The sequence below is a fragment of the Berghia stephanieae genome, chromosome 10, assembly GCF_034508935.2.
Source record: "Berghia stephanieae isolate SIO BIC M18660-M18661 chromosome 10, UCSD_Bste_1.3, whole genome shotgun sequence".
Lineage (NCBI taxonomy): Eukaryota > Metazoa > Mollusca > Gastropoda > Nudibranchia > Aeolidiidae > Berghia > Berghia stephanieae.
Genome location: NC_088369.1, coordinates 24,466,795 through 24,489,294, shown reverse-complemented (window position 1 = coordinate 24,489,294; position 22,500 = coordinate 24,466,795). Strand labels below are relative to the sequence as shown.

The 22,500-nt window shown below is 35.5% G+C and overlaps 1 protein-coding gene across 1 annotated transcript in view; it reads left to right on the top strand.

Moving 5' to 3' along the window:
• The window catches only part of LOC144980860 (acetylcholinesterase-like), a 56,697-nt gene that overhangs the window by 17,858 nt on the left and 16,339 nt on the right, over positions 1 to 22,500 (top strand). Inside the window, exon 3 of the mRNA XM_078928741.1 lies at positions 22,407 to 22,500. This exon is cut by the window's right edge and continues 182 nt beyond it. Within this exon, the coding sequence (XP_078784867.1) occupies positions 22,499 to 22,500 (2 nt within the window). The 5' untranslated portion in view covers positions 22,407 to 22,498. The remainder of the gene's footprint in view (positions 1 to 22,406) is intronic.

The following is a 22,500-nucleotide window of genomic DNA, read 5'->3' as shown; positions in this document are numbered from 1 at the left end:
TATCGATATAATTTAGTGAGAACTAATTACCAAAATGGCTGTCTAAAAACAATAACAAAGAGCTGAGTGACGTCAACTTTGTTCCTTCTGTACTAACAAGTAGTAAATCATTTCTTCTTTAATTATAGAGGGAACGAAGTTGACGTCCCTCAGGTCTTTGTTATTGTTTTTAACCATCCATGTATTATGAGTAATTCTCACTAAACTGTATTAACCCGACTATAAACGTCCATGGTCACACATAGTTTTGTGTGTTGGTCCGTTACACTTCCGGATGGCAATGTTTTGAGCTTCTTAGCCAAGCGCATACTATCTATAGATACTGTGCGCTTGCCACAGTAACTAAAAACATTGCCACCCGGAAGTATAAAGGACCAACACACAAAACTATGTATAACCTTAAACGTTTATAGTCTGGTTAATACAGTTTAGTAAGAATTACTCATAAACACGGATGGCAAAAAACAATAACAAAGATATGAGTGACGTCAACTTCATTCATTCTATAAACGTTCAAGGTTACACCTAATTTTGTGTGTTATATTCGACTGTATGATTTTTGTGAGTATTTTAGGCTAACGCATAGACATCAATATTGTTTCTCTTTTTTTCTTTTCATTTTTTGCTCAATTTATACACTTTAAAAAATGTACTGTCTAATTTCACGTCTTCTGGAAATTAAATTCGACTCTCGTATGTTGTGAGTATTTTAGCTAAACGCATAGCATCAATATTATTTCTCTTTTATATACTTTTTCGTTTCTTTCTCTATTATACACATTTTTCTTTTTTTTTCTTAATTTCCCGCCGGTCTAATTTCACTTTCTTCTGGAAGTTTCCGATCACTCTTATATATAATGTCGTCGGGGTTGGTAGATAGAAGGGATCGTTGTTGTAGACTGTGATTACCAGATAGGACCAACACCACACACACACACACACACACACACACACACACACACACAACTACACCCCGTGATACGCGGGAAATTCCAGTCACGAAACAACCTGGCCATAATGGCGGTGTCCATTTATTGGTTGTAGCGATTTCCCATCAATTTGAGAAAGACGCAGACACTTCCGGTTTATGGATCCTGCTGCTGCCTCCCGAAGAGAACTGACTTCCTTCCCCTCCTCTGACCAAAAAAAAAACAAACAAAAACGTTTTTAAATTTAGTTAGAAATATTTTCAAAGACGTCCTTCAGAGTTCATTAGCCCATAGCAATTTCTTGCTACCGTTTGGATAGGACGCTAGTCGTCCTGTGGCGATTTCTCATCGATTTGAGAAAGACGCAGACACTTCCGGTTTATGGATCCTGCTTCTGCCTCCCGAAGAGAATTGACTTCCTATCCCTCCGCTGACAAAAAAATAAATAAATACAATGTAAACTTTAGTTAGAATTATTATTTTAAGACGTCCTTCAGAGTTCATTAGCTCATAGCAATTTCTTGCTACCTTTTGGATATGACGCTTGTCTATCGTCCTTTATTTATTTATTTATTTATTTATTTTATTTTTTTTTTTTTTTGCTGTTGCTGTAGCTATTTCCCATTAATTTGAAGATACGTACAGTTCCTATTGGTTCCTGCTGCCGCCCGGCCATAACTCTCCAACACTGACAAAAACAAAACAAACAACAACAAAAAATTTAACAATAACATAATATAAACAAACAGAGCAAAAGAACAAAAAAGAACAAAATAATCAACAAAACAAAACAAAAAAAAAACATTACAAAACACATTTTTAGTCAGAAAGTTATTAAAAACTCCTTCAGAGCCATTTGACTCATGGAATGGGAGTTTCCCACAAATTTGAGAAAGGCGCAGACACTTCCTGTTAATGGTTCCTGCTGTCGCTTAACTAGATTTCGGTGCTCTGCTCCGACTAGAACTGAGTTCAATCCCCTCCTCTGGCCAAAGAATAGACATTTTAAAATTGAGTTAGAAAACAATTTTAATACGCTATTTAGAGCCATTAGCTCATAACAATTCCTTGCTACCCTTTGGATAGGACGCTAGTCTATTTTTTTTGGCTGTAGCGATTTCTTATCAATTTGAAAAGACGCAGACACTTCCTGTTCATGGTTCCTGCTGTCGCGTCACTAGATTTCCGTGCTCTGGCAACAAAGAACAAAAACATTTTAAAACATAGAAAACCTTTTGATTTAAATTAAATAACCTTTCAGTGCTGTCACAGTAAAGGTTGTTCACAATTATCTTATTAAATTTTATTTTATTAAGAACTGAATTCATCTCACTCCAGTTATATTTCGGTAGGCTTAGATAAACTTTACCTTCTAATATTAGATCGTCTTTCCTTTTATAGCCTTCCCTCGAATTAATTTCTAATTAGTGAATACTTTTCGTTCTACATTCTGTCACGTAGCCACTTATATAAAAGCTGATAGGTCTAACATTTGACACTCACTTTCTCTCCACAATCTATGCCGGACGGCCAGTCGCTCTATTCCTATATATATATACTGGAAGATTTTTATCTTTTGGGACTTTGTAGATATTATATCTACACCATTAAGACGCCGGAGCTTTTAACTTTGATTGTATAATCTTCAAGGATCAAACCCAAGCCCGCTGTCAAAGGACTACACAATAACTTCTTACCAATTGCCTGGAAGTGGAATTTTACGAGTCCAATCCTGTTATCAGAGGAATAGATCATCCAAGCCCATCAACTGCCTGGAAACGTAAACTTATGAACCTGACATATTATCATAAGTTACGTAAAATATCCATATCTCTATTTGTAACTGCCACGATCACTGTTTATCTCTTTTAATTAAATTTCATCATTATTTTTATTTCATTGTAAACAAATCGTTAATTGTTTTTCATTTATAGTAACTAGTAAATTCTGGGGCCTCATTCTACATATATCTATATGCATAGTCGAGTAGCTCTTTACTCACTTGAGACCATGACATTTTGGAGGGGACACATATAAAGAATTGAATTTATTTAGTTACTTATATCTATTTCATCTAACCTTAAAGTTTAAATTGTAAAACTCTTAATTGCCCCACTTGATCATATTTTAATTGAACTCCCTATTTACAGGTTTATTTTTTTTTTCTTTTTCATTTCTTCATTTAAATGGAATAGCAATTTATCCATTCATTCTTTCATTCAAATTGAATAGCATTTTATTGATTCATTCCTTCATCCATTTATTCATTTATAAATCATTCATTCATTCATTGTTCATTCATTTATTTATTCATTCATTCATTCATTCATTCATTCATTCATTCATCCATTCATTCGTTTATTCACTCATTTATCCAATCATTCATACATTTATTCCTCCCTTCATTCTTTCATTCATACATTATCCATTCATTCATTCATTTATTCACTCAGTTTTTCATTCATTCATTCATTCCTTGTCCACTTTGTTATAATATCACTCATTTCATTTTGTTGTTTGCCTCATTCATGAATTGTTTTCAATATGTTTACATTCCATAACGATTCATTCACCTATCATCCAATCACTCAGTGTTGTGAACACATTTTGGAACTATTGTAAATCTTACGATATTTTATTGTTTTGTATTTCAGACATCACTGTTAAACACTCTTCAATGCCTAATTACAATTGTTGAACAACCATTGAACAAGAGAGAGGTCCCAGCCACGAACTGAGTTGGTAAATATATCCTTCATTATTCTCTTTTACATGAGTTGGGCATCACATGGTAACTATAGACATCGTGATTTGTTTTGCATAGTGATTTGTTTTAAATGCATTTTTGGCATATTACTGTTACCGAAAACCACTTATATATTATGTTCTGAAAAGTGAGTCTTTAAAAACTAAATAATAATAAAAGGAGTCCACTAGCCGTCGTGTTATATTTAGTGATAGATAACTTGGGATTATTTTGGCATCCTATTATTGTTATCACACTCTAGTATATTAGCGTCATTGCGAATAATTGTACACAAACTAACGACGAGTCACACACATTGGTGATACATTTTTCGTAGTAACATAGTTTAGAGTACACGCGATTGACACATTGTTATTGACACAAGTCATAATAACTCCGCATTGTATTGACACATTGCTTTATAAGATATAACGATAAAAGGCATCAAATTCAACATACATAATAAGTTGAAATAAGAGAGAGAGATTTCTAAAAATAGAACAGTTCATTCCAGTAAGTGTAAATAAATAAAACAGTCAGTAACAGTATCCTGTCAATATAATATATATAAAACATCGTAACTAATTTATTGCAACATGGAAGCATATAAAAGATACTTAAGTCTCGCAAAGGACTTAGAAATACCCCAGGAAAGAATATTTTCATGGTGCGAAGAGAAAGTAAAAGAAGAAAAAGAACATGAAGAAAGAATTCGTAGAGAAGAAAATGAAGAAAGAATTCGTAAAGAAGAAAAAGAACACGAAGAAAGAATTCGTAGAGAAGAAAATGAAGAAAGAATTCGTAGAGAAGAAAAAGAACACGAAGAAAGAATTCGTAGAGAAGAAAAAGAACACGAAGAAAGAATACGTAGAGAAGAACGAGAAGAAAGAGTCCAAGAAAGGGAACTAAAAAGACAAATAGCTTTAGCAGAAGAAGAAACCAAAAGGACCCAAATGATACTGGAAATTGAAAAAAAAAAAAACCGGTCATGAAAGAAAACATAATAATAGTGATGAATTTTTCGTGAAACTTCCACGCATGCCAACATACGATGAACGCTCAGACTGTCTAGAATCCTTCTTACACCGATTCGAAGTTCAGGCTAAAGGTTATCGTTGGCCAGAAAGCAAATGGGCCACAGCCTTGATTAACTGCTTATCTGGAGAACCGCTAAAAGTTTTCTATACCTTAACAACTGAAGATGCAGATGACTATGGAAAAATTAAAGACGCTCTACTAAAAAGATTTAGATTAACGGAAGATGGTTACCAGGAAAGGTTTCACACTGCAAAACCGGAAAGTGGAGAAGACTTTAATACATTCGTGAACCGAATTACTCAATTTCTAAATCGGTGGCTTGAGTTGGCAAACGTAAAACAAGACGACTTTGCAGGCCTTTACTATCTCACGCTGAAGAATCGAATCTATCAAGCTTGCAACCCAGATTTAGTCGCATTCTTTAAAGAGAGAAAGCCAGAAAACTTGGACAAATTAAAAATCTACGCAGAAAACTTTAACAGCGCACATCCATTGACACCCCTTAGCAGAACATTGAAGGAACCATACTACGCTGCCGCTGCTCAGAGTCCAGGTACACCTAAAGTTCAGTACTCAAATAGAACGAGCCGATCAATCACTCGGAACACGCAAGTGAAACAAGATGATCATAGTAACAAACCATGGAACAAACAGTTCAATAGAGACCACAGCCGACCCTATCAAAACAAAACAAGAAATAGCACTGACAATAATACTGAATATAAGAAAACCAACAAACCTATAATTAAATGTCAATATTGTGGAATGAAAGGCCACACAGCAGACAAATGTTACAAAATCGTGGGATATCCGAAAGAAACTGCAAATGCATCACTCCAAACCAGTGTAAATAATCAGACACGAATAATGTCAGGAGAAAATATAAATGTGTATTGCGTGAAAGGTATGTCACTTTTAACACAAACTCACAAATCAGGATCGCTATTTTTTTGTGAAGGCAAAGCTAATGGAACTGATTGCAAAATATTGAGAGACACAGGATGCAGTACAGTAGGAATAAAAGCATCTTTGATCAATGACGTGAGAAGGGTATAACTTAACCTCTCATGCATACTGTTAGTTACCTCGAAAATTATGCCAAATCAGAACGCACAATTTCGATAATTTTATTTGTAAACATGATGACCCAACTTAATGTAACATTGAGTATTGTTTGGATATATATACCATACCCATTCATGATTTGGGAAATCTTCTCTTTATCTATTATTGTTATGAATTTTCACTCATTTATGATTAATAATTGAAATGTCAATATTCCATTTACATTTTCATTCATTTCATTCAGTAAATTACCTTCATATCATCGATTTAAATCATGCTTCATTGCCTTCACTATTGTTTATCACAATGATTTGTAATCACATTGCCATCATGTTGTTCATCACAATGATTTGTAATCACAATCTTTCATTGTTATTGTCACCCATTCATATACCTACGTTAGTATAAACATTTCCATGTCTAGTTAATAAATAATTTAATTGTAGCACAAATCATAACAATGGATTAATACTAGAGTATCATGATAGTAAATTTACTTCCGTTTGTAAAATCTATCTTTCCCATAATGGTTAAAGAGTATATTTTAAACGTGGGTGGGGGGTGTCACAGTAAAGGTTGTTCACAATTATCTTATTAAATTTTATTTTATTAAGAACTGAATTCATCTCACTCCAGTTATATTTCGGTAGGCTTAGATAAACTTTACCTTCTAATATTAGATCGTCTTTCCTTTTATAGCCTTCCCTCGAATTAATTTCTAATTAGTGAATACTTTTCGTTCTACATTCTGTCACGTAGCCACTTATTATAAAAGCTGATAGGTCTAACATTCGACACTCACTTTCTCTCCACAATCTATGCCGGACGGCCAGTCGCTCTATTCCTATATATATATACTGGAAGATTTTTATCTTTTGGGACTTTGTAGATATTATATCTACACCATTAAGACGCCGGAGCTTTTAACTTTGATTGTATAATCTTCAAGGATCAAACCCAAGCCCGCTGTCAAAGGACTACACAATAACTTCTTACCAATTGCCTGGAAGTGGAATTTTACGAGTCCAACCCTGTTATCAGAGGAATAGATCATCCAAGCCCATCAATTGCCTGGAAACGTAAACTTATGAACCTGACATATTATCATAAGTTACGTAAAATATTCATATCTCTATTTGTAACTGCCACGATCACTGTTTATCTCTTTTAATTAAATTTCATCATTATTTTTATTTCATTGTAAACAAATCGTTAATTGTTTTTCATTTATAGTAACTAGTAAATTCTGGGGCCTCATTCTACATATATCTTTATGCATAGTCGAGTAGCTCTTTACTCACTTGAGACCATGACAAGTGCCATTAGGCTCTTGAAGTCGAAGCTTATCCCGGTTCTTATAATAATATTGTGAAAGGGACTACGTCCATTTCTTGGTACCCTCTGGGATAGGATGCTAGACTGTCGTCCATTTATTGGTTGTAGCGATTTCCTATTAATTTGAGAAAGACGCAGACACTTCCGGTTTATGGATCCTGCTGCTGCCTCCCGAAGAGAACTGACTTCCTTCCCCTCCTCTGACCAAAAAAAAAAAAAAAAACGTTTTTAAATTTAGTAAGAAATATTTTTTAAGACGTCCTTCAGAGTTCATTAGCCCATAGCAATTTCTTGCTACCGTTTGGATAGGACGCTAGTCGTCCTGTGGCGATTTCTCATCGATTTGAGAAAGACGCAGACACTTCCGGTTTATGGATCCTGCTTCTGCCTCCCGAAGAGAATTGACTTCCTTTCCCTCCTCTGACCAAAAACAAATACATTTATAATTTAATTAGAAATAGTTTTAAAGACGTCCTTCAGAGTCCATTAGCACATAGCAATTTCTTGCTACCCGTTGGCTAGGACGCTAATCTATCGTCCTTTCTTTTTTTCTTTCTTTTTTTTTTTTGGCTATAGCGATTTCTCATCAATCAACAAAAACAAAACAAAAAGAAAAACAAAAAAAAAATAAAAAATTTATTTTTCAAGATGTTAGAATATTCGTGCTCTGGCAAAACAAACCAGAAAAACAACAAAACATTTAGAAAACTTTTAAGTAGTCTTTCCGGGGGCGAAGAGGCCGAGTGGTTAACGCATTGTTGCACTGTGACCCGGAAGGTCCCGGGTTCGAGACTCGCTTCAGGCACTTTCGTTTTTTTTCCTTGGGCAAGATTATTTACCCCCAATTTTCTCACTTGGGCAATATGGGTGATTCCTGTTGACATCAGACATCTTCGTTTGATGAATTATCTATATTCCCTCGTGGAATGCCTAGGTGACGATATCCACTAAACGTGCTCAAAGCGCTTTACAAAGGGTCACTGACCAACAGCAACACGAAACATTTGTAACGAGACATGACGTCTTTTGGCCGATACTACAATTTTTTTCCAGCAGACACAACTCTGTTAACGGCCAAGTCCTCGTTTTTCACCTGAGTACGGTGAGAGAATTTGAGTAAAGAGCCTTTTTTTCACGAGGATTCAACTACGCGCTGAGTGAGGCTCGAACTCAGGACAATTCAATCCGAAAGCGAGTGTCGCATTACAAGATCACATAGCCGCATAATACAGTATAGGACTAGTTGTGATTTTACCAGGCTGGGACAGTGAGGTAGAGAGAGAGAGAGAGAGAGAGAGAGAGAGAGAGAGAGAGAGAGAGAGAGAGAGAGGAGGGGGAGAAAGAGAGAGAGAGAGAGAGAGAGAGAGAGAGAGGAGGGGGAGAAAGAAAGAGAGAGAGAGAGAGAGAGAGAGAGAGAGAGAGAGAGAGAGACCATCAATGATATTTTGTGTGCTGGTTGTAGTGGTGGTAGTACTGGTACTTGTAATTTGCCCGTTTTTTCCACCGTCGCGACATCAAAAACCACTAGCCAATTACCCCGGTAGTATCGATAACCTATTACGTGGGTAATTTGTTACCGATTACTTGATCGACCCAACCCAGAACAACATCATTAGGAAGACTTCTACAATACTACAACAAAAAAGCTTATATTAAGTTTTGGCCAGAGTGTTGGATTCCCATGAGTTTCATGGTTTCATGCATCATATGTGATGTAAATTGGGGTCCATTGTCCGACAGTATCTCATTTGGTATGCCTATTCTAGTAAAAATTGTCATCAATGCTTCAGCTATGTGATCCGATGTAGTTGATTTCAATGCTATCGCTTCTGGCCACCTGGTTGCGTAATCGACTAGTGTTAGTATGTGTGTATGGTTTCTATATGATTTTGTTAAAGGGCCTATAATGTCAATTGCAACTTTTTGAAAAACTTTTTCAATAACTGGGGTTGTCTCTAATGGCAATCTCGGTATTCTGCCTTTTGCGACTCTTCTTTGGCATGTGTCACACGATTTCACATATTCTCGGACGTCTTTAGTAATTCCAGGCCATGTGAAATTCTCGGATATTCTCTTCAATGTGGAAGAGCTCCCAAGATGTCCAGAAGTTATTGAATCGTGCGCTATTCCAAGGATTTTGTTTCTGTAAATACTCGGCGTGACCAGTTGTTTAGCTATTTTGTTTCTTTTCCTATGTAACCTGAACAGAATATCTTTTTCAATGATGTATTCAACTTTTGATTTCGTCCCTTTGTTTGCGATATTGAAATATGATGTTAAAGTCGGGTCCTTTTTCTGTTCTTCAATGAACGTGTTCCTGTCAAATTGTTGTGGTTCTAGAGAAATAGTCATTGGCTTCTCTGTTGTCTTAGTCATCTTTCTTGTTTCTGCTAGACAAGCTGTTTCTTGGGTTAATGACCATTCTTTTACATCTGTTGGGTTGTCTTTAAGACCTTTTATATTGCCAACAATAACATCAGCGACGGGGTTGGGAAGTATACAGCATTCCACTATTCCTGTATAGTATGGGGTTTCTATGTACACATTAGCTGTTTCAAAGGTTTCGACTGTGCCACTGAATGTGATGCATTGTACCGTTATTCCAGTTTTGTCTTCGTCATTGATCAAAGATGCTTTTATTCCTACTGTACTGCATCCTGTGTCTCTCAATATTTTGCAATCAGTTCCATTAGCTTTGCCTTCACAAAAAAATAGCGATCCTGATTTGTGAGTTTGTGTTAAAAGTGACATACCTTTCACGCAATACACATTTATATTTTCTCCTGACATTACTCGTGTCTGATTGTTTACACTTGTTTGGAGTGATGCATTTGCAGTTTCTTTTGGATATCCCACGATTTTGTAACATTTGTCTGCTGTGTGGCCTTTCATTCCACAATATTGACATTTAATTATAGGTTTGTTGGTTTTCTTATACTCAGTATTATTGTCAGTGCTATTTCTTGTTTTGTTTTGATAGGGTCGGCTATGGTCTCTATTGAACTGTTTGTTCCATGGTTTGTTACTATGATCATCTTGTTTCACTTGCGTGTTCCGAGTGATTGATCGGCTCGTTCTATTTGAGTACTGAACTTTAGGTGTACCTGGACTCTGAGCAGCAGCAGCGTAGTATGGTTCCTTCAATGTTCTGCTAAGGGGTGTCAATGGATGTGCGCTGTTAAAGTTTTCTGCGTAGATTTTTAATTTGTCCAAGTTTTCTGGCTTTCTCTCTTTAAAGAATGCGACTAAATCTGGGTTGCAAGCTTGATAGATTCGATTCTTCAGCGTGAGATAGTAAAGGCCTGCAAAGTCGTCTTGTTTTACGTTTGCCAACTCAAGCCACCGATTTAGAAATTGAGTAATTCGGTTCACGAATGTATTAAAGTCTTCTCCACTTTCCGGTTTTGCAGTGTGAAACCTTTCCTGGTAACCATCTTCCGTTAATCTAAATCTTTTTAGTAGAGCGTCTTTAATTTTACCATAGTCATCTGCATCTTCAGTTGTTAAGGTATAGAAAACTTTTAGCGGTTCTCCAGATAAGCAGTTAATCAAGGCTGTGGCCCATTTGCTTTCTGGCCAACGATAACCTTTAGCCTGAACTTCGAATCGGTGTAAGAAGGATTCTAGACAGTCTGAGCGTTCATCGTATGTTGGCATGCGTGGAAGTTTCACGAAAAATTCATCACTATTATTATGTTTTCTTTCATGACCGGTTTTTGTTTTTTCAATTTCCAGCATCATTTGGGTCCTTTTGGTTTCTTCTTCTGCTAAAGCTATTTGTCTTTTTAGTTCCCTTTCTTGGACTCTTTCTTCTCGTTCTTCTCTACGTATTCTTTCTTCGTGTTCTTTTTCTTCTCTACGAATTCTTTCTTCATTTTCTACTCTACGAATTCTTTCTTCGTGTTCTTTTTCTTCTCTACGAATTCTTTCTTCGTGTTCTTTTTCTTCTCTACGAATTCTTTCTTCATTTTCTTCTCTACGAATTCTTCCTTCTTTTTCTTCTTTTATTTTCTCTTCGCACCATGAAAATATTCTTTCCTGGGGTATTTCTAAGTCCTTTGCGAGACTTAAGTATCTTTTATATGCTTCCATTTTTGCAATAAATTAGTTACGATGTTTTATATATATTATATTGACAGGATACTGTTACTGACTGTTTTATTTATTTACACTTACTGGAATGAACTGTTCTATTTTTAGAAATCTCTCTCTCTTATTTCAACGTATTATGTATGTTGAATTTGATGCCTTTTATCGTTATATCTTATAAAGCAATGTGTCAATACAATGCGGAGTTATGACTTGAGTCCATAACAATGTGTCAATCGCGTGTACTCTAAACTATGTTACTACGAAAAATGTATCACCAATGTGTGTGACTCGTCGTTAGTTTGTGTACAATTATTCGCAATGACGCTAATATACTAGAGTGTGATAACAATAATAGGATGCCACAATAATCCCAAGTTATCTATCACTAAATATAACACGACGGCTAGTAGACTCCTTTTATTATTATTTAGTTTTTAAAGACTCACTTTTCAGAACATAATATATAAGTGGTTTTCGGTAACAGTAGTATGCCAAAAATGTATTTAAAACAAATCACTATGCAAAACAAATCACGATGTCTATAGTTACTATGTGATGCCCAACTCATGTAAAAGAGAATAATGAAGGATATATTTACCAACTCAGTTCGTGGCTGGGACCTTTCTCTTGTTCAATGGTTGTTCAACAATTGTAATTAGGCATTGAAGAGTGTTTAACAGTGATGTCTGAAATACAAAACAATAAAATATCGTAAGATTTACAATAGTTACAAAATGTGTTCACAACACTGAGTGATTGGATGATAGGTGAATGAATCGTTATGGAATGTAAACATATTGAAAACAATTCATGAATGAGGCAAACAACAAAATGAAATGAGTGATATAATAACAAAGTGGACAAGGAATGAATGAATGAATGAAAAACTGAGTGAATAAATGAATGAATGAATGGATAATGTATGAATGAAAGAATGAAGGGAGGAATAAATGTATGAATGATTGGATAAATGAGTGAATAAACGAATGAATGGATGAATGAATGAATGAATGAATAAATAAATGAATGAACAATGAATGAATGAATGATTTATAAATGAATAAATGGATGAAGGAATGAATCAATAAAATGCTATTCAATTTGAATGAAAGAATGAATGGATAAATTGCTATTCCATTTAAATGAAGAAATGAAAAAGAAAAAAAATTAATCCTGTAAATAGGGAGTTCAATTAAAATATGATAAAGTGGGGCAATTAAGAGTTTTACAATTTAAACTTTAAAGTTAGATGAAATAGATATAAGTAACTAAATAAATTCAATTCTTTATATGTGTCCCCTCCAAAATGTCATGGTCTCAAGTGAGTAAAGAGCTACTCGACTATGCATAAAGATATATGTAGAATGAGGCCCCAGAATTTACTAGTTACTATAAATGAAAAACAATTAACGATTTGTTTACAATGAAATAAAAATAATGATGAAATTTAATTAAAAGAGATAAACAGTGATCGTGGCAGTTACAAATAGAGATATGAATATTTTACGTAACTTATGATAATATGTCAGGTTCATAAGTTTACGTTTCCAGGCAGTTGATGGGCTTGGATGATCTATTCGTCTGATAACAGGATCGGACTCGTAAAATTCCACTTCCAGGCAATTGGTAAGAAGTTATTGTGTAGTCCTTTGACAGCGGGCTTGGGTTTGATCCTTGAAGATTATACAATCAAAGTTAAAAGCTCCGGCGTCTTAATGGTGTAGATATAATATCTACAAAGTCCCAAAAGATAAAAATCTTCCAGTATATATATAGGAATAGAGCGACTGGCCGTCCGGCATAGATTGTGTAGAGAAAGTGAGTGTCAAATGTTAGACCTATCAGCTTTTATAATAAGTGGCTACGTGACAGAATGTAGAACGAAAAGTATTCACTAATTAGAAATTAATTCGAGGGAAGGCTATAAAAGGAAAGACGATCTAATATTAGAAGGTAAAGTTTATCTAAGCCTACCGAAATATAACTGGAGTGAGATGAATTCAGTTCTTAGTAAAATAAAATTTAATAAGATAATTGTGAACAACCTTTACTGTGACAATGGCTACGCTTATATCCGGCTGCTGGGTTTTCTTTTTTAATTTTGGCTAAACGCATAGCATCAATAAATTCAATTTCCAGACAGAATTACGTAATCACGAAGGAATACGGCTTTGAAATCCTGCGTCACAAATATAAAAAAAAAAAACAATATTACTTGAATCTTTTTAGCATTTTCTCGTTATATTTAAGAAATAGCGATAAGTATTGAATTGTAAGCTTCAATTTATTACACGAAGACAGATACTGTGGAAGTTTCGGGTTTCCCATTTATCAACAAAACAGGACGATTGAAATACTACAGACGAATGAGTTAATAATTACCTCATTCGTCTGTAGTGTTGCATTCATCCTGATTTGTTGATAAAGGGGAAACCCGAAACGTCCACAGTTTTATCTCATTCGTCTGTAGTACTTCATTCATCCTATTCTGTTGATAAAAGGGGGAAACTCGAAACGTCCACAGTATCTGTCTTCGTCTAATGAATTGAAGCTTCTTACAATTCAATACGTATCGTTATTTTTATTTTTCTTCCTTCGAGCTTCGAGCTTCTTCAAGCAGCAGCAACAATTTAACATTATCTCGTTATCTTTAACACAAATAGAGAAAAGCAAATTTATCCCCAATTGATTGGCTTGGTTCGAATGGATGCACAGCAGAAAGATGCGAATGAAATTGGAGACGTCCATTGAAGGCCGTAATGAACACGGAATGCACGGGATTCAACATGATGGGAAATTCTATTCAAATCTGAGGTCGATAGATAGAACTCTGAGAAAAGGACGTTTTAAAAAAAAAATTGGTCATAAAACTCTTCCTTCAAATTAAAAAAAAAAAAAAAATTTTAAAGAGCTTTAAATATAGGACAATATCCATTAAAAGTGCTCAAAGCGCTTTACAAAGGGTCCCTGACCAACAGCAACACGTAACAAAAAGAACGAGATATGCATGACGCCTGTTTGACGATAATACATTTTTTTTCTGACAGAGGCTACGCTGTTAACTACCAGGTAGGTACTAGGTACTCAATTTATTGATTGCCTTCGAATGGATGCACAGCAGAAAGATGCGAATGAAATTGGAGACGTCCATTGAAGGCCGTAATGAACACGGAATGCACGGGAATCAACATGATGGGAAATTCTATTCAAATCTGGGGTCGATAGATAGAACTCTGAGAAAAGGACGTTTAAAAAAAAAAAAAGAAATTTGGTCATAAAAATCTTCCTTCAAATAACCAACAAAAAAAAAGTTGAGTTTTTATATTATCGCGCGACATCCACTAAAATTGCTCAAAGCGCTTTACAAAGGGTCCCTGGCCAACATCAGCACGTAACATTAATTAATGAGCTTTTATATAGCCCAATATCCACTAAAATTGCTCAATGTGCTTTACAAAGGGTCCCTGACCAACAGCAACACGTAACATAAAGAACGAGTAATGATGACGCCTGATAGACGACAATACAATTTTTTTTCGGACAGATACAACGCTGTTACCCTATTTTCACCTCTGGGGTGCAAACGCACCCCAATGCTATGTTTTTTGGCTCTAAAATCTACAATTTTTGACCTATAAACCTGAAATTTTGTGACTTTTCCTAAATTGACCCCTTAAATCACCTCCCCAAATTTTACACCTCTCACGTGCATCGTTTACTCACACCAGAAGACCTCCCATGGAATTTGAGATTTTACGCTTTTGGGGTGCAATTGCACCCCCTAATAAACAAAGAGAAAATAACGAGAAACCTCCTATTTCATCCTTTGGGGTGCATATGCACCCCATGTATTTGTCTATAGTAGAATAGCAACTGGCCATATAAATTACCATTTTCTGGTGTAGATTATTATAAATAAGATACTTTTTGATATGTACTCAAGGTTGCCCACACCTAATTGGCAGAATAACCAAAATATAGGCCTCTGACCATGGCTAAATATGGATTTCTTCTTATCGTCACAAGTTATGCATTACTAATTGTAATTTATGTGATTTTCAATAAAGAAGGCCCACATTTTTTATAAACTGCCTGTATATATTTGTGTTAGATTGTATGTAATGTTCTTATACTGCGTGAGTTTGAATCCATATATATATATATATATATATATATACACATGTATAGTGTGTGGGTTTGTAGTCTAGTGGTAGTGGTAGACGCTACGACTCGTGATCGGAAGGTCAGGGGTTCGAATCCCGCTCTGGCGGTGCAAAGTTGACTCCTTGGGAAATGGTCTTTACACACATTTTCCACACCCCACTCATGTGTAAAACCAAGTACACTGGCCGGTCCTTGTCCTCACCAAAATTGTATCGCGCCTAACAGGCTGCTTGTCTCGTCTTATGTTGTGTGTTGCTGTTGGTCTGGGACCCCTTGTAAAGCGCTTTGAGCACCTCGGTGGATATCGTGCTATATAAAAGCTCTATTTTATTTAGTCATATATGAGTTTGTCAATTATATTTTTTTTATGCTGCTAATGCACACCATATGTAATTTCCAAGATGATAAGTGAGTAGGTACAGCATGTTTGTATTGTTAGATATATAGTCATTTGTCAGTGTTCCACTGTGTTTTCACAATTTTGAAATAGAATGAAGGACAATATTTTTGACTAGCAATAGGCAATCAATCGTTTTATTTGGAAATCGAAAAACAAACAAATTAGTGGGTTTAATTATTGAATTTCATTGAAAACTTTCAAACTAAAAACAAAAAGGTTCAAACATGTACCTACAGTACACTCAATTCTATACAGTAGAACAAATCAAAATAAAACATCAATCATTGTATTTCCAATTTCTTGTCATCTATCGCTGTCAGCACAATACCATATGACATGTACTCATACTTATTGTTAAAATTTTCCTCACCATCTCAATCTTGCTATCGACCTATACTTACACTGTACAAATCTATTCTGCACAATGGTCACACACTTTGTAGCTTTTACTGTGGTCTTTGCAAGCAAATGCCTTACATTTTGAACAAGTTTCCCTTATTTTTCTGTCCTTCTTCCTCGGACACATTTCACATCTTCCTTGGCTTGATGCTTTCCTCTTTCTCTGTCCTTCAATCTCAGGTCTTGTTGCTGATTCTCTTTCATCATTGAGATTCCATTCCATCTTTATTATTTCATATGATAATTTCACCCGTCTTGTTGTTTTCGACATTGTCATTCTTCTTGTCAAATGTTCAAAAAGAAGTTCCTTTGCTAACAGTTCGTTGAAATGGCCCCTGTCATTGTATGATTTGGTGTCTTCTGGATGAACAGTCTTGTATAAAATATGGGCTGCCACAGCTGCTGTATCCAGCAAGTTGTAAAACTGGACCATGGGCCATCTTCTTGATTTCCTTTTACAAGAAAAACTGTGGCACATGTAGTCAAATGTGTCGACTCCTCCTTTGGTTTTATTATAATATCTCACCATCACTGGCTTCTTTTTCGTTCCTTGGTCGATGTCAGGAGAATGATGCATCGTACTCAGTACAACAACATGTTTCTTGTGGTTAGATTTGTGTGCCACAATGCTTGCACCATCTTTGAATAGGAAGGCACTGTCAAATTTCTCAAGTTCTTTTCCTGTCTGAAACGATGATGGTAGAAATGACTTATTTCTCCTGACTGTCCCCACTATTGACAAACCTCTTCTAGACAAGTGCTCTGCTAATTCTAAATCAGTAAAAAAAATTGTCACATGTAACGTTCCTGCCAGTTTTATGGTAAGGATCTACCAGTTCCTTTACAGTCTCCCTCCCAAGGTTTGTTTTCCTTTCTCCATGTTTACCCAGGTACGGTATCATTTGGAGAGGGTAAGCTGTTTTGCTGTCACATATGTGAAAGAGTTTCATCCCATACTTATCTGGCTTGCTCGGTAAGTATTGCAAGAATGGGCACCGTCCTCTCCACGGAACAAGCTGTTCATCTATAGTTACGCAGTCTGAGGGAATGTATGAAAGTTGCAAATTCTTGTTGATTTTGTTCATGAGATCCCTAATTGGTGAAAATATATCCCTAACTCGCCTGATAGCATGTGTCCTTTTATCATCAAAGCGCAAGTTGATGCAGAGTTTTACAAATCGTTTCATGCTCATTGTGCATATTGCAACATTGTCTGCCGAAGCTCCTCTCCATATCTTTGCCACTGCTAGAAGACCAAGCTTTCTCGCACCCAAATGAATAAAAAGGCCTAGCAATGCTGTCATTTCTATAACATCTACATTCTTCCACTGCACACCTTCATTTCTTGTTCCTTCTAAGTTTGTCATCTTCACAATATCACTAATTATTTGTGCAGTGAAAATCATCTTAAAGGCTGACACAATTGAATCTATCTTTGCCGGATGTCTTACGTTGGACTTGGGAGGCCTAAAAACATTTCTTGTAGGTGTTCTCCCAACCTGGGACACCGGTACCTTACTCCACATAATATCCCCCTTTTTGCTCAAAACTACATTGCTAGATGCTGGCAATGATACAGAATTACCCAAATGAGTTTCATCACTGTCTTCCTCTTCTTCGTCAACTTCTATTTCTGGGTCTGATTGGTTCAGGATCTCGGGATATTCCTCCCCGTCGCTCCTTTCATCGGATGAGTGTGCATTGTCATCAGCTTCAAGTTCATCATCATCTGGAGTCCAATTGATATCTGGATCTGATGAAAATTGGTGAAATGTATATTATTAGTATTGCTTTTATATTGATCCTTCTCCTCATCATATCCTTTACCCCTTAACGACAAGATTAGGTTTCACCAGAACCAAACTCTAATCTAAGAACATGTGTCAGTTTTGAACTGACTGTTGCAGATTTCACCTAGAGATTAGTTGTGGTGCTGCTCGAGACGCATCACAGTTACATATCTCTAGATGAAAACTGCACACGGTAGAATCGTGATTTAAATGCAATTAAGCCTGACAATCGAAACCTTCAATCATTATTCACACCATTCAGGACATCTATGACATCATCATAATAATAAATCAAGGGAATTTTGAAATAAAATGCAGGATTGATACACTGAAAATTGTACTTCCTCTCGTTATAAAGTAAAATCTGCTATAGTGTCAATGAAAATAAGCACACAAAAAAACCAACTCACCATCTCTGCTTTCTCCCATATCATCCAGTAATTCATCCATATCACCACCAACATCAGATGAAGAACTTGGTTGTTGGGCAACAGGCTGAAGCTCAGTGTATACCAATTCCTCTTGTTCATTGTCGAAGCGCTCAAACAGATTAGTCCTAGAACTTGCCATTTATCTTTATAATCATAAACATGCCCTGCAAGAATAGATAACACATTTCAAGGTTTTAATAAATCTATTAGATCTGGATACAAGCATTTGCAATTTAAAAGATGATGATGATATATGTATTATAAATTATAAAGCATGGATACTAAAGTTTTCCAACAGTTTTTATATGTTTTGACAGAATTGCAATTAATGGTATCAATATGTATTATAAATTATAAAGCATGTGTATACTAATGATTTTCAACAGTTTTTATAGTATAGGGTTTGACAGCATTACAAATAACAATGGTGAGTGACAAAACAATGTAGATCTAGATTATAGCTTTACATTTTTGGGATCTTCATATTTACAGGAATCAGTTAAAGCTTACATTTTGATAAGATCTAGATTTTGTAAAGTATATTAAGTGGTAAAACAAAGCTTAGAATCATACTTTAAAAATGGTATTTACTTACCTAATCAGGATGTTGTTAGATTGAAAGTCAGGTCAGCCTTGTGTTTTGAATGGTGTTAAGAGAAAAGGAGGAATCCAGGAACAGGAAGTGGTGAATAATTCTAATAAGTTGCCAGATAATTTTGAATATGTTGCCGAATAAGTTGGTGGAGTTTTGTCTCTATTCAGTAATAAGTCAAAATAGTATAAAATGTATAGAAACTAGTGATGTAAAGATGGGGTGCATTTGCACCCCAAAGAGTAAAACAGGAGGTTTCTCTAATTTGCTACTAAAATATTAGGGGGTGCAGTTGCACCCCACAGGATGAAAATCGGAATATTCCTGATTTTTTCTATGTGCCTGTTAGGGGGTGCATCTGCACCCCAAAAGCATAAAATAGGATGCGTTTTCAAGGGGTGAAAATAGGGTTAAGCGACCAGGTACTCAGTAAAACACCTGAGAACGTTGAAAGAATGTGAGTAAAGAGTCTTTACCAAGGACTTAGCTATGTGCCGAGCGAGCGAGGCTCGAACCCAAGTCCTTCCGATCCAAAAGCGAGTGTCATACCACAAGACCACATAGCCGCATATCAATCGATGTGAACATATTATGATGATGATAATAATAATAATAATAATAATAATAATAATAATAATAATAATAATAATAATAATAATAATGATGATGATGATGATGATGATAATAATAATAATAATAATAATAATAATTATTATTATTATTATTATTATTATTATTATTATTATTATTATTATTATTATTATTATTATATTATTATTATTATTATTATAGGGGCATCGTGGTATGGTCTTTGCTTCTTACCCAAAAGGTACCGAGTTCGACTACCTACACACCTTGAGCAAGTCACCTCACCCTAGCTCACTTTGAGGCGCTGCTGCATTGCGGCTAGCGCCTGGGCTATTCCAGTCTTTCCTTGGAATAGACCCTAAAGACAAATTTCTCCTTGGGGATGACCAAATAGAGTTTTATTTATTATTATTTATTGTATTATTTGCAAGTGTCTGATATCCACCCCGTGTATAGGCTCGTATTAACCTTGTTGTCGTGCGGCTATGTGGTCTTGTGGTATGACACTCGCTTTCGAATTGGAAGGTCCTGGGTTCGATTTTCGCTCGGCGCATAGTTGAGTCCTTCGAGAAGGCTGTTTACTCACATTCTCTAACCGTACTCGGGTGTAAAATGAGTACCTGACCGTTTACAGCGTTGTCTCTATCGGAAAAAAATTGTAATATCGCCTAACAGGGTTCATGTCTCATCCTAAATGTATGTGTTGCTATTGGCCAGGGACCCCTTGTAGAGCACATTAAGTGGATATTACGCTATATAAAAACTCATTTTTTTGTCATGGACTGGAACCGACGTGTACTTATTTTCAGGTCTGATTACCCAATCTTTATGGACTCATTGTTGTAATGGAGATCCCACAAAAAAAACAACAAAAAAACAAAAAAAAAACAAAAAAAACAAAACAAAACAAAAAAAAAACGACGCTAACAATGATAACATTGAATGTAATTGAAAAATCTTTACTAAATATCATAATTTAAAGGATCCTGCCAGAGACGGTCCTAGATCTAAAGGGCTCCTTCAAGGTGTGATCCTAGCTCCCTTTTTATTTTTTATATTTTGCCAATATTGAATGAAATCATTAACACCATTGACATGTCAATGTGTTAATTGCGTATGCGTATGACACACACCTATATAAAGATTGCCATCTGTCTGATCAACGCAATAACTCTTTACGCTCAAAGGATTTCACATGGGTTTATTGATTCAACCAGCAGATCACAGCCTTTATAAAAATTAACTTGTGTTTTGTTTCTATCACTCTTCCCGCATAATATCTGCTTATCTTTCTAAATATCAAACTACTCTCTCTCTCTCTCTCTCTCTCTCTCTATATATATATATATATATATATATATATATATATATATATATATAAATATATATATATAAATATATATATAATATATATTTATATATATATATATATATATATATATAAATCTTTCTATCCATCTATATATCTGATCGATCTCTCTTTATATCAACTTGTATCTATCCATCTATCCATCGATTTATCTATCTACCTACCTATCTATCTGTCCATCTTATGAATCACTTCATTCTACCTACTCGCCACTTCTCCCACAGATTATCACGACAACCGTGGTAAATGTCTAATAATAATTTGCTCACTTGTTATTATCAACACGTCGAACACTGTTAGTATTATATTTGTATCATAACACGATCGGAGTTTTGGGTCTTTGGCGGGGACCAATTATTCGGTTCTTGAATTGTAGATTAATTATTTTTTTTTACTGGCCATTACGCAGGATTCAATCACATCCCCCGATTTTTAGATTTTGAACTTTTTGATTGGTCAATTCAGATGAGATATTCAAGAAGTCATAAGTGCGGTAATCTTAGGTAGAATTGGAAAGAATAGTCTGATGTCACGTCGCCCAGCAACGGCGGCTTTTTATTTATTCTTCATGCTGCCTAGAAATTTTCATATGTCTTGTGATCAGAATGTGTGAAAGTCAAAACATGATCAGATTTAAATGGGGTTTTTTTTCTCCTCTGGATACGCTTTTATCCTCGTCGGAGAAATATTTCATAAGAGCGTCTGCCATTGTTCCGATTGTTTAGAGCCAGTTACTAAGTTACCATTCGTCATTACGAGGGAAGTGACGTTACGACTGTTGAAGCGTATTGGATCGCTGGATAATTCTATCTCTCGGCATCATAAAACGTAGTAAGGAGTGTGGACAGTGTTAGGCGTGGCACGTCCATTTGATCCCAATATTAATTAACAGACGCTGCCGGGCAATTTTCCACGAGCACCTGATGAAGTTTATGGTTTCGGATGTGTCTGTAATTAATGCAGCGTGATAAATTTATGCAGGTGGGCTGTAAGAAAGTTAGGTGTGGTAAAACCAAAGCTAGAGGTGCCTAAATGAGCCAATAAAATGGAGAGAAAAAAAATAAAGTGAGTAGATGTGAGTCATATATAAGGGAACAACACAAAACAAACAACGTTTCAGCCCTTGGCCTTCGCCAGGAGACAGAAAACACAAACACAAATATGTAAATTTACAAAATAATTAGGTGTGGTAATTTATACAGTGTTATAAAACTACGAAAGTGGGCTGTGAGAAAATTATATGTGATTTGGAATCCCTACAACAATATTGTAGTTTAAATCGATGTTTCAGCCCTATGACCATCACTAGGACTGTGCGGAACATGTAGTAGAAGTTATACTTACTGTTGGCTCCTATAATTTATCTATCTGTCTATTTACCTACCGATACCTATCTATCTTTCTATATATCTATACTTAATATTGTATATGTAATTTGTAACACATTGCATTTTTTTTATTATTTCAGCACACCACGTGTATACAATACAACCAACAGGCATGGAACTAAAAACGTAGCCATTGGTCTAAAGAGATTTTGTCACCCCATCTAATGTAACCAT